Genomic DNA, 15,604 nt, shown 5'->3' with positions numbered 1-15,604 from the left:
ACGGGGCCAGCCGGGAATTGGCCAGATACGAGCTGTCTTAGAAGATTTTCGGCTCCACCGTCGGCAAAATACCAGAGTAATTCCCGACGGGACACACCTATACCCGCGGAAAACACCCAGTCAGACCACCTACCATCCCACCATGTGCGGTTCTGCGTAATTGAGTCTGGTCCCACAGGGGCCAGCCGCGAATTGGCCAGATACGAGCTGTCTAGAACGATTTTCGGCTCACCGTCGGCAAAATACCAGAGTATTCCCGACGGACACGCCTATACCCGCGGACACCCCCAGTCAGACCACCTCACCATCCACCATGTGCGGTTCTGCGTAATTGAGTCTGGTCCCCACAGGGGCCAGCCGGAATTGGCCAGATACGAGCTGTCTAGAACGATTTTCGGCTCACCGTCGGCAAAATACCAGAGTATTCCCGACGGACACACCTATACCCGCGGACACCCAGTCAGACCACCTCACCATCCCACCATGTGCGGTTCTGCGTAATTGAGTCTGGTCCCCACAGGGGCCAGCCGGAATTGGCCAGATACGAGCTGTCTAGAACGATTTTCGGCTCACCGTCGGCAAAATACCAGAGTATTCCCGACGGACACGCCTATACCCGCGGACACCCAGTCAGACCACCTCACCATCCCACCATGTGCGGTTCTGCGTAATTGAGTCTGGTCCCCACAGGGGCCAGCCGGGAATTGGCCAGATACGAGCTGTCTAGAACGATTTTCGGCTCACCGTCGGCAAAATACCAGAGTATTCCCGACGGACACACCTATACCCGCGGACACCCGGCCACACAATGCATGGCACATAATTATATTCTTCAATCTGCTGTCGGATTTTTTTTTCATCTTATGTAGCCTTGATTTCTGTTTTTTCTGGCTAGCCGTAATAGCCGGAGATCGTTGTGATAAGTAATTAGACGTTACATTATGGAATTAGCCAAAGGTCTTTTGCACAGGTTTTACCGTATAATCTCTGGCCAGCCTGTACAGCCGGAACCGGATTCCGGCTAGCCGGAGTAGCCAGAACAGCCGGAGTAGACGAAAATGAGTTCCGGCTGCTCCGGCTGTTCCGGCTGTCCGGCTAACTTCACGCACATCATTTTATCACTATTAATAATAGTAAAAGGGGCTACGATGGCTGAACCATAATATTTCCGTGACATTTAATGCTATCATATCGTATAATTGTTTTAAAGTAACATCGTTCTCAGATAAATACAAAATAACCTATATTGGTTATTTGCTTTGATGAAGTTCAATATCGATCCAACGGTGTACTTTCGTGTGTTTTGTGTTCGCAGATGTACATTTGTAAACATAGACATTGATTAAACATTCAATATGGGGCGATTTTCAACCTGGCATTAAATAATGAAAGTTAAGTCGGTATAAACACGAAACATCTACCTATGTTTATATACCTGATGACGGAATTAGGAGACATATTTGTAATATAATATATATAATTTATAAAGTACCTACGGGAATTATGGCGCTACAGATTTCACCGACCCAGATCCAGTTTGGTTAGTAGATATCTTTATAATATACATGTTTAATGATTTTTTCTCGTAGTTTTTCTCTTGGCTATTGGTGTTGATGATACTTCGTACATTACCGAACTATAACACTATATATCTGTTTATACTATACATTCGTTGTATTTGTAATTGATCTATAGTTTAAATTGTACAAATAAATAGCTCAATTTTATAATAATAAGTTGAGTGAAGTATATTTTGCTTAAAATGTTAGTATAGCATTGGACAGCGTTTTTACATCTCATTTAACTAAATTACCATCGATATCATTAAAAAGTTATGAATCTTGCTATAATGCAGTATAAAAATACTATTTGTTTTGGTTCCAGAGTTTGGGATAGCTCTTTAATTTTATATATTACATGAACAAATAGCTCAGTTTAATAAGCTGAGGGTGTATTTTCGCTTAAATTTTAATCGAGCTCTGAATGGCGTTTCTATGTCTTATTTAACTAAATTACAATATTTAAAAGTTCACAAGTTATAAGTATAAGATCTTATAATATGTTTAATCAAAATTTTGTTAACAAAACAATGTATATATGAATAAGTCTGTAAACAAATTTCTGTTCTATTCTGTTCTGTTCTATAATGCAGTAAAGATCATTATTTGTTTTGTTTCCACAGAAAGTGTAGAGGTACCATCTTAGATAGAGACAAGTAGAGATTTTGATGCTAAAGCATCAAGTCGCCGGATAGAAATATGATTGTATTATCATAAATAAAAGAAAATATCAGTTCAATGGTTCGAATATAAAGAAAAGAGGAACAATAAGTTGAGTAATGTTTATTCACAAACACGTTTTCATTTACTTGCCACAATTATATCTTCCTTGATGAGAGTTTTATGCAAAAAGTTTATCTTATGTTATAATAAAACATCATAATTTTTTAATTGAATCAAACTTGCTTGGCAATTTTGTCAAGAAACTGTTATCATTATTAAATAAGCAAGTATTGTTGGCAATATTTACCCGAGACTCAATAATTTTCGGGAGCTGTTTCGTTTGCTTACATAACTTATTATGATTAATGTTAACGATTTTATTGTAAGTATAATTACATGTATAATTATAAAAATTAATACTGCTCGATGGCCTAGTGGTAAGTATGACGAAGTTGTAACCTACATGTAGTAGGCGCAAGTTCGAATCTCGGACAAATCCTGTGTGTAGTTTTCATAAATCGATTTTTATTATATCTTTTAACTTTATGAAACATAAGTTGATAAATCGTGTGTTTCATTTCTAGCACTTTTTTATTTCATAATTTTGATAAACGGTCAAGTTTTGCAAAAAACAAAAAGTATTATAAAAGAAAACATAAAAAATCACTTTATCGGACCTACAGTCTTCAATTTGAAACTAACTTAAAATCTAACACCTTGTCATCGAGGCTTGTAAAGCAAGTGATATGATTATAATTATATTTGTAATTCTACTTTATACATATACCGTTGTACGTATGGTTTTCTTCAGCATCCGTTAATTACCAACAAATTATTACCGATCATCGACTATTTGTAAAGTGACTATGAACATATATATGCTTAATTATTGCATAAAACAATGCAATTCTACTGTAAAAATGGTGTCTGCATAAACAAATTATTCTTATGCACTATCGAAAAAATATATTATTTAGCTGAAATCAATATTCCTGTCGTTACATACGATAAAGTTAATGTTTAATTGCCTTTCAGTGCGATAAACTATCAACACAAAGATGGTTTATTAGTTTTCTCTGTGTATCCAATACGATTCCGACCTCTACTGTCATACCGAGATTTTTCATACAAAATTACTTTGATTTGCACTTTATCAGCTGCCAACCATTCACATGTTACCTGTATGTCTATCTTATCAGCCATTTGTTACTATAAATAGATTTCATAACAATAACATACAACGTGTAGTCACGTGATTCGGGGAGAAACTGTTTATAATAAATAAGATAAAAAATAGAATAGGTCTCATAAGATACAAACAACCAGATAAGTTAAAAGTGTCATTTCAAATATCATGCATGATTTATTTATCATAAAATAGCAACGCTTGACACTTTAAAAAAAGTAAAAGCATCCCTAAATTCAATGACTGGTCCATAGGGATACGTCATTAATTCATTTAATAAATATGGTAATGTTGCTTTTTACGATGTCAGTATTTGAATATTTCATTTCATTTAGCAACATTATTGTATGTTTGAATTTTTGAGATTACTGAAAACAATTGTAGTCTTTAATTGTTCAGTAATTGTTTTGCTTTTTTTTACAGAAATTAATGCCTTCTCCTACCATAGGTATAATATTAAACTGTTACAAATATAGTCGTCGGTTTCTACCGGAGACTAATCACACTAAACAATGTATGTAGTAATGCAGTTACGTACAGGTTCCGACTACAGTCGAAATCTGTCATCATAAACCATCCGAAAGGTACCATAGAAAAACAGGAAACGAAAAAAATAACAGGTGAGAGTATAAATGTGAGTGGTAAATGTGTTATATAATGAGGACGTGTTCCAGGATGGCTGGAATGTTCAAACAAATGACCCTGTTCTACATGTAAATGGCTTTTTTTAAGAAATGCATTTTGGACGAAATAGCAAACAGTCCTGGCCATGATCAATGTCTGCAATAGTCGCATGAGTAGAATCTGTTAGAGGTTAATGGTTATTTCCCCCAAACAGACTTAGTATATTTTAAGTAGTGCATGTATTTTTCTTAATTCAATATTGCAATATTTTACGGTTAAATAAGGGTCTGATAATTTCCACAATTCTTTATGATTAACCAGTTTTCTCATATCACACTTACACCCGTTAATCTTAGGCTTTATGATACTTGTTTAACAAGTTTCTGCTTAATATGTTACCAATAGCGTTTGCAAACCTTCAGTTTTGTAATAGGTGTCGGCCTAGTGAATTTTCGTATTATATATCCTATAGTAAATCCATCAAATTTAAGGCTAAATTCTGTACAAAGCATAACCGATACTGGAACTTCATGGCTATCTCTTTAAAAACCAATGCAGTCCAAGTAAATTTAGCACACAAAAATAATACATTAGCCCTAAGAGTTTTTCTACAGGTTTTAATTTCTGTAATCACTATAGAATATTCCAAATAGTAACTGGTCTGTATTCTTGTGCATAGTACTTCCTGAAACCTTCCACCCAGAAATGAAGTCCAGCAAAAATACATCAAAAACAACCTTTAAAGTACTCAGAAATGAAACATCATGTACACAATTACTAAAGATAAACTTAAAATATAACCAGTATTAATTGGGATGACTTGAAATAGGCCATTTTAAAAATTAAAAGAACTACTTTCTAGACGACAACGGCTGGGTCTAATTTCGTACCGGGGTGACATCCAAATATAACAAATTACTGTTTTGATAACTTGAAATATCTGGCAACAAGGAACGTTTCTTATAAATGTTTTAACCTGTTGGGATAATCTATCTGTTTAATCCACTTTGTGTTTGAAAGAAGCATTTAATGTTAAATAACACTTTTTTTCTTCAGTTGATTACGACCCACACTTAAACGAGACAAAAGACATACTTCTAAGTATGCAGCTGAAATCCTCAGAATTACTTGATGGGGTAAGTTTATATTTATCTTTTTCTTTATTCAAAAGTCTTCCGTGATAACAGTCCTCTTGTTAGAAATTTAAAAGGTGTAAAACATATATATGAGAGCAAATGCACAGAAAACAAACTCTCTGTCAGAAGTTCGAGGCAAATAAGTAACCTTCATTCTTTAAGGAAGTTCAAAACATCAGACTATAAATGCGTGTTAAAATTCCTCATATCCAATTAACAAATATTATCTTTTTTCACTGAAAAGTTGAACGTAAATGATTTACATATGTATGTTTGCTTTTCATCACTAGAATTCAACATTTAATATTTAGTATAAAATTCGTTGTGATCCCATCATTAATCACCATCAAAACTGTGATGAATTGCCCGTTATTCTCCATTTGTTGTAACAGATTATAATAGTAAATAAATGGTTCTCCCTCAAAACCGATTAATTATTACAGTATTCACCAAACCTCATACTATTTTATATCATACCTCCCTTGTTGGAGAATGTTCGTGAATACTTTTCTTCTTTTTATAAAGAAAGTGTATATAGATGCAGTAATTATTAAATTTACCAAAAGTGTTACCCTGTTACGAAATTTGACTGCCCTTCGTCATATAGACTTCCCCATTTTCGCTGATTTCAGTACAAAACAACAACAGGAACACCCGACCGAGGACTACTTTTCGTGCAAAGACTCGCGTCTGCTGGCATACATTTTTATTATAATCTAGAAGTAGTGATATATATAATATTGTAGCTAATTATACCTACTGTAGCCATTAGTGTCCGAATATGAATCATTTTCTGATAATTTAAGACCTAACAATTTGTGGTATGTAACGACATCAGTGTTTTCAGTACTTTGATATTTTTTTTTTAATTCTCGCGGAAAATGGCGAGAAATTGCAATCTTTCACGAATTAAGCTTTTTCTTGAACTATGATAGAGTAATTTAACAATATCGATGTTTTCTTTTTTTGACAGAATCCTGGAAAGGAATACACAAACTTAATTCCCATCAGATTTATGGCAGAGGAAGACATGGTATGTCTATTTACGTATTTTATTATCATTATAAGTATTATTTAAGATTATTTAAGCTTAAAAGTTTTCCAAGATCACGGTTCCTATACCTTGTGACGTATTGTTATCCACGTGGGGCAAAAAAAGCAATACAAAAAACGGTTCAGGTTGTATTTCTTCCATAACGTTTTTTTAAATATTTTATTGTTGTAAATATGATATTACCGCCGGACCGTTTACGTATTGGTTTCCTTCCGCACGCAGATCACAAAAAGTCACTTTGTATAGACACCTTGAAAATGATACTTAATGTGATCGGTTATAGGCATCATGAAAATTAACTGCAGACCAGCTACCGATCTGCTGGATATACCGAGGGGAGTGTTTAAACCAAAGGGAAGTAAAGTAGATATGATGTTGGTTGTTAAAATTGCATATGATATAATTTCAGGAAGATGATATGTTTAAATCACCAATGGACACCTCATTCAGAAAAAGAAAGGGACAATGGTGGCAAAAGTAATCTTAAAACAATGCTTTCGTGCTTGAGGGATATTACAAAATTTGCTTCCCGAAACGATTAATTAAATGTTCTTTAAATATGACTTATAAATATCAAAACCATGGCCTTTTAAATAGAAAAGACCATGCCAAAACAAACAAATTGGTGTTTGATCAGTTAGATATATTTTTTTTATATTTCCCCCTTAAAACTGGAGAATAAGAAACATTGTCATGTGATATCTCTGCATTAAATTTCTATACTTTATATCAAATATATCATACCATAAAAGATTTAGCATGCTTGGATTGGAAGATAATTATAATGTATGTTGAAAAATATATGTTGAAATTAATAATTTGTATATCATTTACTGGTAACCATTACTTGTTATCTTTGTGTGTTGATAATGGAAATAAATATGTAACAAAATTAATGATACTCGTTTGCTGTCTTATATTTTCTTCTTTTTGGTATTTAAAATTTGACTGCTTAGAAGACAAAAATAATTGAATGGTTTCACCATATCCAATGAGTACATGTAAATACTTGTGTACACTTAACAAATCTTATAAGTGTGCACCTTTTATGTCCTTATAACTTTTTTGTTCATCAATATTTTTTTACAAAATTTTTGGTTCTGACTATTGGCTGCATTTTCACACTTTTCCCGTGCTCAAACTTGTCAAATTTAATTATGCGGCGCGTTCAACCGTGAACGTACAAAATTCACACAATGCACGAAAAAATTGTGTGAATGCGTGAAAGAAAATTGCACATGATATTCTCGAATACAACAGAGATCCACATATCAGAAAAACATAGCATATGGGTACATTATCTATTCAACAGCGTGGCATAGCCCTAGGATAGGTCTACGCTGGAGTACACCAATCAAAGACTGGTAAAAAATAATTTGTTTATATAATTATTTAAACTCCGTTGCATTGTAAAAGCTGAAAATCATTTAAATTCAGTTCCTTCCAAAGACGAACGTAATTGCATATTTGTATTTTACTTTTTACATGTTTATATCATTTGGAGGTTGCGCAACGCATGGTGGTCACCGCAATGTAATACCAAGGCTTGAGAAAGCTTATCTTCATAACAGAGTAACTGGCAGCGTTTATAACATTCCTCGCCGACCCCAAAATTATCTCCAACTTTACGTTACATTGATGCGACGACGCTCCAAGGCTGTAATGCACAGTCAGAGTGGCACACACGGTTTAAAAAAATCATTTTGCAACATCGACTTTCGACACGCACTCACATTTTTTAGAAATGTATCTTAAAATTTATCTTGAATGAAAAAAGAAAACAAATAAAAATAATAGCCTGTCTCTTTTCTGTATTTATTGAAAATTTCAGCATGATCGGGCAAATATTGATACACCTATGAGACCATTTATGCATGCACACTTATAAGATTTGTTAAGTGTACTACCGAATCAAATGACATGTTTTTATTGCAACGTTGTCTCTTAAATAAACATGCATTCACCTTAAAATGTTTCTTTATGTCAAGCAAGTTGAATAAGTTTGGTGTTAAATATGTTAAAAATAGATAAATAGTGGTGTGTTTTACCTTTAATAAAAGGGATACTTAAGTTTACGTATAATCAATAACAAGAAATAAATATGCACAAATGCAATATCAGTGTTCCTACCCCTGATCACCGCTCAAGCCGATGCCAAGGGACATGAAAATGCTGCATTTTTTATTGTCTTTTACGGGCAGACGTTATGAATGCAACACTGTAGTTTGCAATTTATCTGTTATTATTTTCTTTGCTCTAAAACGGAAAGGAATCGCTGGACCACGGAGGGGGCTGTTAGTCTTGTGTTGCACCTGTTAAATGTTGTAATGTTCGTACTTCTCAATTTTGTTGGTATTTTTTGTTCCTGGTACTTTATATTCAATGATTCGGATACAGTAAACTGGAAGATAGAATACTGCTTAACCCTATACTAAAATATGAAAAATTATATCGACAAGGAAGGGCGACACTAAACAAAGGCTAAGTGGCATACCAGTGTTTATAAGAACTAAAGCAACCTCCATTTACATGGGTATAGAAATATACAATATTCAAGAATATTTGTAGTGAGTTTGAAGCCTGGTTAATTAAAGTACAAGTAGTTATAATAGTGTAGGATCGGAGTTGTGGAAGTATCTAACACAGTAACTAAATGGATGGTGAAGACATTACAACAACCTCTTCTTGAAGTAAAATACTACATGTTTTCTATTTGATCGTGATTGTAATTCGTAAAACGTTTGATGATATTCCAATTAGTTTGATGTAACAGAAGTTCATTTTACCAAACTGTATCAAAGACTGTTAAAGTATTTATGAGACTAATATAATTACATGTATATGTTTTTATTCTTCATAAAACGTCACACTTAACCATTCTGCAGGAGGAAACAGATATGGTTTTCAGCAAACCAAAATAGTGTTGATAGTATAGACCTTTTCAAATGTCTTTGTATTGTTCATATTGCGCGTTCTATAAACTTAATGATCTTCACTTTTTCAGCCAATATATAGGGAACAGGTATATGTGATATTGGTCTGTTACTCTAAGAAATTGTCTAAAATGAATTTTTCAGCACAGAAATTATTATATATCTTCAAGTTCCATGTTGATATCGTTTTAATTTGCTTGTATCCGTTGTTTTATCAGCGTTATTAATTTGCACGCACCTATCGGCGTATATGTCAAATGACCAATACATTCTTTTTATGATCTTCACGTTCGTTTTAAAATATCTATGACAGTTGGGATTGTTTTTGTCTTGTTAAAATTACTAAAGATACTTAAAGCATTGTAGGACAATAATTCTATAATATATTAATACCAGTAATTATCTTTTGTTTCATTTCATAGTCGATGTTTAATGAGCACTAGAATATCCAACATTGTCATGTATTTTAGTCTGTTCAGAGCATAAGACAATATTGTTGCTGCATTGCAACACAATCCGGAATTCTAAAATTCTCAAATCAACTAATTTAAAGTATAAATCCTTAATATGAATTACATAACGGTAAAGAATAGCTGTTATAATTTTCATGATTCACATGACATCGTTAAAGTTATGTCAGTTTCGCTCAATCACCATTCGTACAGTATACTTTCTTATTTTACGCTTTAATTACCTATGCTTTAATTATTCTCTTAAGAAAAGATACATCTTTACATAATTCCATTTCTTTGGCGATCCCGATGAGAACATCTCTTGCTTCCAATTTGAAAAATAAAAAAATTGGTTTCTCAAACTGTGCCGCCTTAGTGTAGATATAATTAGATTTTACAGGTATGCGACCTTTTATCAATTTCAAAATCATATACTTTATAAATGTTTTTTCTTCTTTTTCCTTTGTTGTTTTTTTTTCTTTTCAATCCCGCAATACATGTAATGTTGATGTGCGAAAATGATTTATTCTTTTGTAATACATCTGTAATCCCAGTATCAGCTAAATAATTTACATTTTCCGGTCAATTTCTTTCATAGTTATTCCCCAGAGCAGAAAAAGTGATTATGATAAAGTGCTACCGTGCTCAATATTAGTTTGAAACCAATCTATACAAATGTTAAATCGTTTTTATATCAGAGGTCTCGTATCACCTGAAAATGTTTTATCGAGTGCAACTTAACAAATTTCAGCACAATTGAGATTCTCTATATAGTAATCTGAAAAGCAAGATGTATCAAAGTGTGATGATGTTGAACATTTTGAAATGCTTTCTATGCATGAATATGATAAAGTTAGCGATGTTGTATCCAGAAACGTCGGGAATTAATCACACTGAAAATCTGCTGTACGATCTTTTATTGGATTATGATTTGTACGTCAGACCGGCGCAACAGGCGAATGAGAGCGTTAACGTTAAAGTGACTTTTGGTATCGTATCAATTAAAGATTATGACGAAATTCAAGGTACGTTAACTTTTATTGCTATACTGGGATTAGAATGGTTTGATTTAAGAATGGTTTGGGATCCTATTTTCTACGGTGATGTGCGTTACATAGACGTCGGCTACGACAAGGTTTGGGTTCCAGACATGTATTGTGTAAATTCAGCGACTGGCTTTGAGCCAGTGGGTACTGCGAAGGAAAGAGTTACATACTGGCTGCAAGGATATGCAGCATACGCACCTGGGGCACTCTTCACCGTGTCATGTCCGGGCAATATGGAGAAATATCCGTTTGATACACAAACATGTCATATATCATTTAATGTTTGGAATTATAGAGAGGGAGAGGTGTCGCTGTATCCGGCATCTGATGCCATTAATATTGACTCAATGAATAATAATAATATGTGGTCAGTGATAAGCACACGTTTCATATTGAACCCAGGCGGTACTCAGCTAGACTTCTTCATGGAAATAAAAAGGAAGTCAAAATTTGTTACAGTAAATGTTGTAGTTCCACTGTTTTTCTTAACTTGTTTGAACAATTTGGTATTCTTGCTAGTTCCTGAATCCGGAGAGCGAATTTCATTATGTATCACGGTTTTACTCTCAATATCGGTGTATCTAACCATTCTGAATCAGTCACTTCCCCAAAGCTCGGAACCAGTACCAATCATATCATATAAGGTTATTGCTGATTTAGCGGTCAGTTACCTTATCATGCTAACGGTAATATTCAACCTGAAGCTTTACAATAAGCCAAATGATGAAAGAGTCCCGCATTATCTTAAAGCAATGCATAATATTTTGGAATGTACTTGCAAAAAAGCAAAACACGTCGCGTCAAATTTCAAAAACAAGGAAACAGATTCAAGTGATACAGTTGGAACTGTAGGGAAGCCCGAAGACAACAATCAACTGAAAGCACCTCTTGAAGATGATATACCAGATGCCGATATAACATGGAAGGACATCAGTGCATCAATGGATATTGTGTGTTTCATTTTGTTTGGCATTTGTACTTTATGTAGTTTCTACGTTTTCTTACGGACAACATATTTTGTCTAATTTCGTGCCTTGTGACACATGAACATTATCACACCAATATCAATGTAAAACGTTTTGAACTGTATGTATCACAAGTAAGTTATAGGAGGTTTGTCCGGAAAATCCGTAGACAACCGATATTTCTTATTAATTCCATTTTTCTAAACATTTTTTTTATGTTGTGCGCACCCATGATCATAATTGCATACCTTGATTACGATAAAAACATGAAATTGATACCGGCACTCGTGTGATCGTTTCCGTGGCAACCTTGTTAAGGGGTTCCCGGAGCACGTCAAAAATAGAGAAATTTACCTGTGTCCTGCGCCTTCGTTCTAAATTGGGTATTTGAAGTGTTAAAATCGTACTTACATTATCATTAGCATCTATTTCGAAATTGAAACATTGTTGTAATTGACTACATCAATGTAATAACGCTCTGTTATTGGTTCGCCTTTGTGTCTCCAGTTTTCTTTATGTGGTCCTTTTTTAAATTTGTTACTGGATATTGTAAGGGCTGCGTGCATTAAATATCTCATTTCTTTGTTGATCTTTGTCCTCATATCTTTCGTTCTAATCCATTTCCACAGTGTAAATAGCCTAATATACATACATATTATATGATGCATTTGTGTATGTTTTGTAATAAAATATATTTATGAATGTATTCATGAAATGTATTTATAAAATGAAGGGAAAATGAGACAAGATATAATTATTTGAAGGAATAAGTTCTTATATCGGGGAATATTAAGTATTGAATGGTATTGTAGCATTCTTTGAACAAGAAGTAGAATATTTTCGCGGGGTTTTCATCATAAATGAAAGTGATCAAGGGAGAAAATTATATTTTTGTTGGCTCTTTTCATTTTATCTTCGTTGCAATACGTATCTATAGCAAACAATTTTTAAACGTTCATGAGATATGTTATACAGGAAAAACACTTATATTAAATGTAAAAACGTTCAAGTACATGTACATATTTTTCCGGACAACATACGGCGAATGTTATTGAAAATAATTTGCCATTTGTCATTTACCATGTTCCACTTTATATAAAATGATTATAATACCTATACTTTAACACTGCGTTCTTCTTAAGCTCTTTTGCGATTCAAAAGATTCAGTAAAAAATAAAAAAAACATAAATTAACCCTTTCGCTGCCAGAGGGTTATTGTTTTAATGTTCACCTATTTGCCAGAGGATTTTCTAAGAAATTACTATATTATTAATTAATATAATTATAATTATTTGTTATTAGTATTATAATAATTATATAATTTTCCAAAATATGTTAGTATAATAATAATTATTGTCGATGGAATAATTTTCTTTATATCTATTATTATTTTTATTATTATTATTATTAATTTATTATTATTACTATTATTATTATAGAAACGGCTAAAGCCGTCCATATGGCAAATACGCCGAAAATAACAGGGACGGCTTAAGCCGTCCCTATGGCAGTGAAAGGGTTAAACTATGATAGAATCCTGCGCGTGCATTCCCGAGGATACAAATGTTTTGTCATGCTCTTTTTTCACTATGCACTTTGCATATTTTTAACGATGAAATAGTATTTCAGACAGTTCAGCAATTGCTTAATAAAACATGTTTTATATTCTAGCATAACATATACAATTAATCATTTGCTGAAGGAAGGAATGTTGTCCTCCGAATTTACTATAACATAACATAACATATAAAACAATTCCTTCAGTACAAAATAACAACGCGGTGTATTGTAGGGGAGGAGGAGTATGAGACTACTATGAATTACAAGATTGTGGATGTCTATTATTAAAGAAAACATACAAATACACTAAATATTCAGCCACATTAGTCTAGAAACACCATAACCTGCAATTATAACGGGTACAAATCATTTGAAATAAAGGGGAGATTAAGTTTCTGTAACGATGTAATGTCATGGATCGACGCAATCAATATTAATCTTCCAATATTATAAATTGCATTTTTTTTCATCTCGTTAATATCAGATAGTAAAATATGGCACGAAAAAAGCAGCTGTAAACAAATTGTACGTGTTTTGAACACGCATCCCAGAGGGGAGAGAATCCCAAAGGTAGATTTACATGTCATTGACTCATTAAAGGGCGTGTTGTAATTCATTACGTTTTATAATTAAAAATAATGACACTGAATGTACTTTACAAGCTGAAAGAATGAACGCACTTTACTAGCTTAAAGATATGTTTATCACTAATAGCAATCATTTCATAATTGGAACGAGGTCTTTCTCCTTTTATTATTGTTTATACTATTGAACAATAACAAAATAAAGCATCCCAAAGAGAATCCCAAAGGTACATTTACAGGCCATTGACTCATTATAGGGGTAGAAGTGATTCATTACTTTTTAATGATTAAAAATAATGGCATTGAACGCACTTTTGCTCAAAGATATATTTATCACTAATATAAGTCATTTTTGCGACGGACGCGCCCTCAGGCGCGTTCAGAGCTAAGTCATCTACATGGGATTTCGTCTGCTACACTCGCGCAAAGTGTCCTCAACCGATTAACAGCCCAAGAAAAAGTACATCAATTTGATCCTTTAAAACTCCCATACTATGTCGGGATATCTTAAAATCTTCCATATTTAGCCTTTTCAATTTCAAATTAAGTTATCCAAGTTAAAATATGGACGTATATGATTGATAAAAACGTTGTAGTCCCGTAGTATTATTGCGCAATTATGCAAATTACTGCCGAAACGATTTACCGCTGTCGAAAAAGTAGGACAGCAAATTATACTATAATAAAGGTGTAAGCTCTGAGTTCTAAGAAATTATTAGTAGGAAATAAATATTTCTACATTATACAAAACATTATTATTAACAAATCAAAAGTTTTTTGGACTCTAGAATAACTCGCGCATTAATAAAAGAAGAACTATTTTCGTGACTCATACCGCGGGTTTAGCTGAATATTCAGCAGTTATGTAATAGAAAGAGCACCGAAACACGAGGCTATCTGATTTGTACGAGGGGGCGTAGCCCCGAGTATTAATCAGATTACCGAGTGTTTTGGTGTTCTTTCTCTTTTGTATCATAGTCAAACATAAAAGCACGTTCCCTGTTGTCACAATATGAAACCCCGGCAAAAATGAACCAATGAACGAACGTCTGAATATGACATTTCTGTCGCTTTCCCTTTCTCTGCAGTCACAATATGTAAACCCCAGCAAACATGAGCCAATCAATGGGCATGCTCTGGAGTGCGGGTAACTAATACCCGCACTCCAGTTAATGCACTGTGCATGTATATGTATACGATTTAACCCTAACACATTTACAACAGAAAGGTCTCCAAACTATGATACAATAATAAATTAGATACATTTTCTAGGTCACGATATGAGTTAACCTTCGCTATTCTAAAAATAGATTCTGCTTTACCTGTGCTGATTTTCGGACAGTAGGGAGTACACATTATACATGTTATAAACCAGCGGATACTTACTTTGTTCACATGCAATACTTTAAGAAATTCTATACAATTGTAAGAAGCAAACAAGTTGAAAATGTAATTTAGTGTGAAAATGAAAAGGACAACTAAACACTAAAGTGCTTTTAAAAAAAAATTGTGACATTTAGATTAAAATAAAAACGATGTGCTCTGGCCATTGCAAATAAAAAAAAATCTAAAAAATACGGTGACTATTAATTGCTGATGATTTTAACCAAAAATATTTTTAATGAGACGTACATATCCAAAAGAAATAAAAATACAAATGACTTATATTTTATTGTCTATATGCCCACTATGTTAAAACACGAAGCAATTCTAAATAACTTTCTCACATGTATAATCACGGATTTATCCGTGGTATAATGTATTATGCTTGAAGTCTATTTGCATGGTTTTATTTTAGAAATATGTCGTTGAAAGTTTTTTTTCCATTTACATATCATTTAA

At 33.3% G+C, this 15,604-nt stretch overlaps 2 protein-coding genes across 2 annotated transcripts; both read left to right on the top strand.

Moving 5' to 3' along the window:
- The first annotated feature begins 3,019 nt into the window (after positions 1-3,019).
- On the top strand, positions 3,020-7,118 carry LOC132750216 (uncharacterized). Its single transcript, XM_060740159.1, has 5 exons — positions 3,020-3,038; positions 3,885-4,028; positions 5,089-5,168; positions 6,142-6,201; positions 6,632-7,118. Exons 1-5 carry the CDS (start codon positions 3,020-3,022, stop codon positions 6,701-6,703), a joined length of 375 nt encoding a protein of 124 aa, XP_060596142.1. The 3' UTR covers positions 6,704-7,118.
- Positions 7,119-10,226: 3,108 nt separating this feature from the next.
- On the top strand, positions 10,227-12,782 carry LOC132750214 (acetylcholine receptor subunit beta-type unc-29-like). The gene has a single exon (XM_060740158.1). It carries the CDS (start codon positions 10,398-10,400, stop codon positions 11,676-11,678), a length of 1,281 nt encoding a protein of 426 aa, XP_060596141.1. The 5' UTR covers positions 10,227-10,397; the 3' UTR covers positions 11,679-12,782.
- Positions 12,783-15,604: the final 2,822 nt, after the last annotated feature.

The sequence above is a fragment of the Ruditapes philippinarum genome, unplaced genomic scaffold (assembly GCF_026571515.1).
Source record: "Ruditapes philippinarum isolate M1 unplaced genomic scaffold, ASM2657151v2 ctg18657_1_1_1_1, whole genome shotgun sequence".
In the NCBI taxonomy this organism is placed as follows: Eukaryota; Metazoa; Mollusca; class Bivalvia; order Venerida; family Veneridae; genus Ruditapes; species Ruditapes philippinarum.
This window is presented reverse-complemented; position numbering and strand designations above follow the sequence as displayed.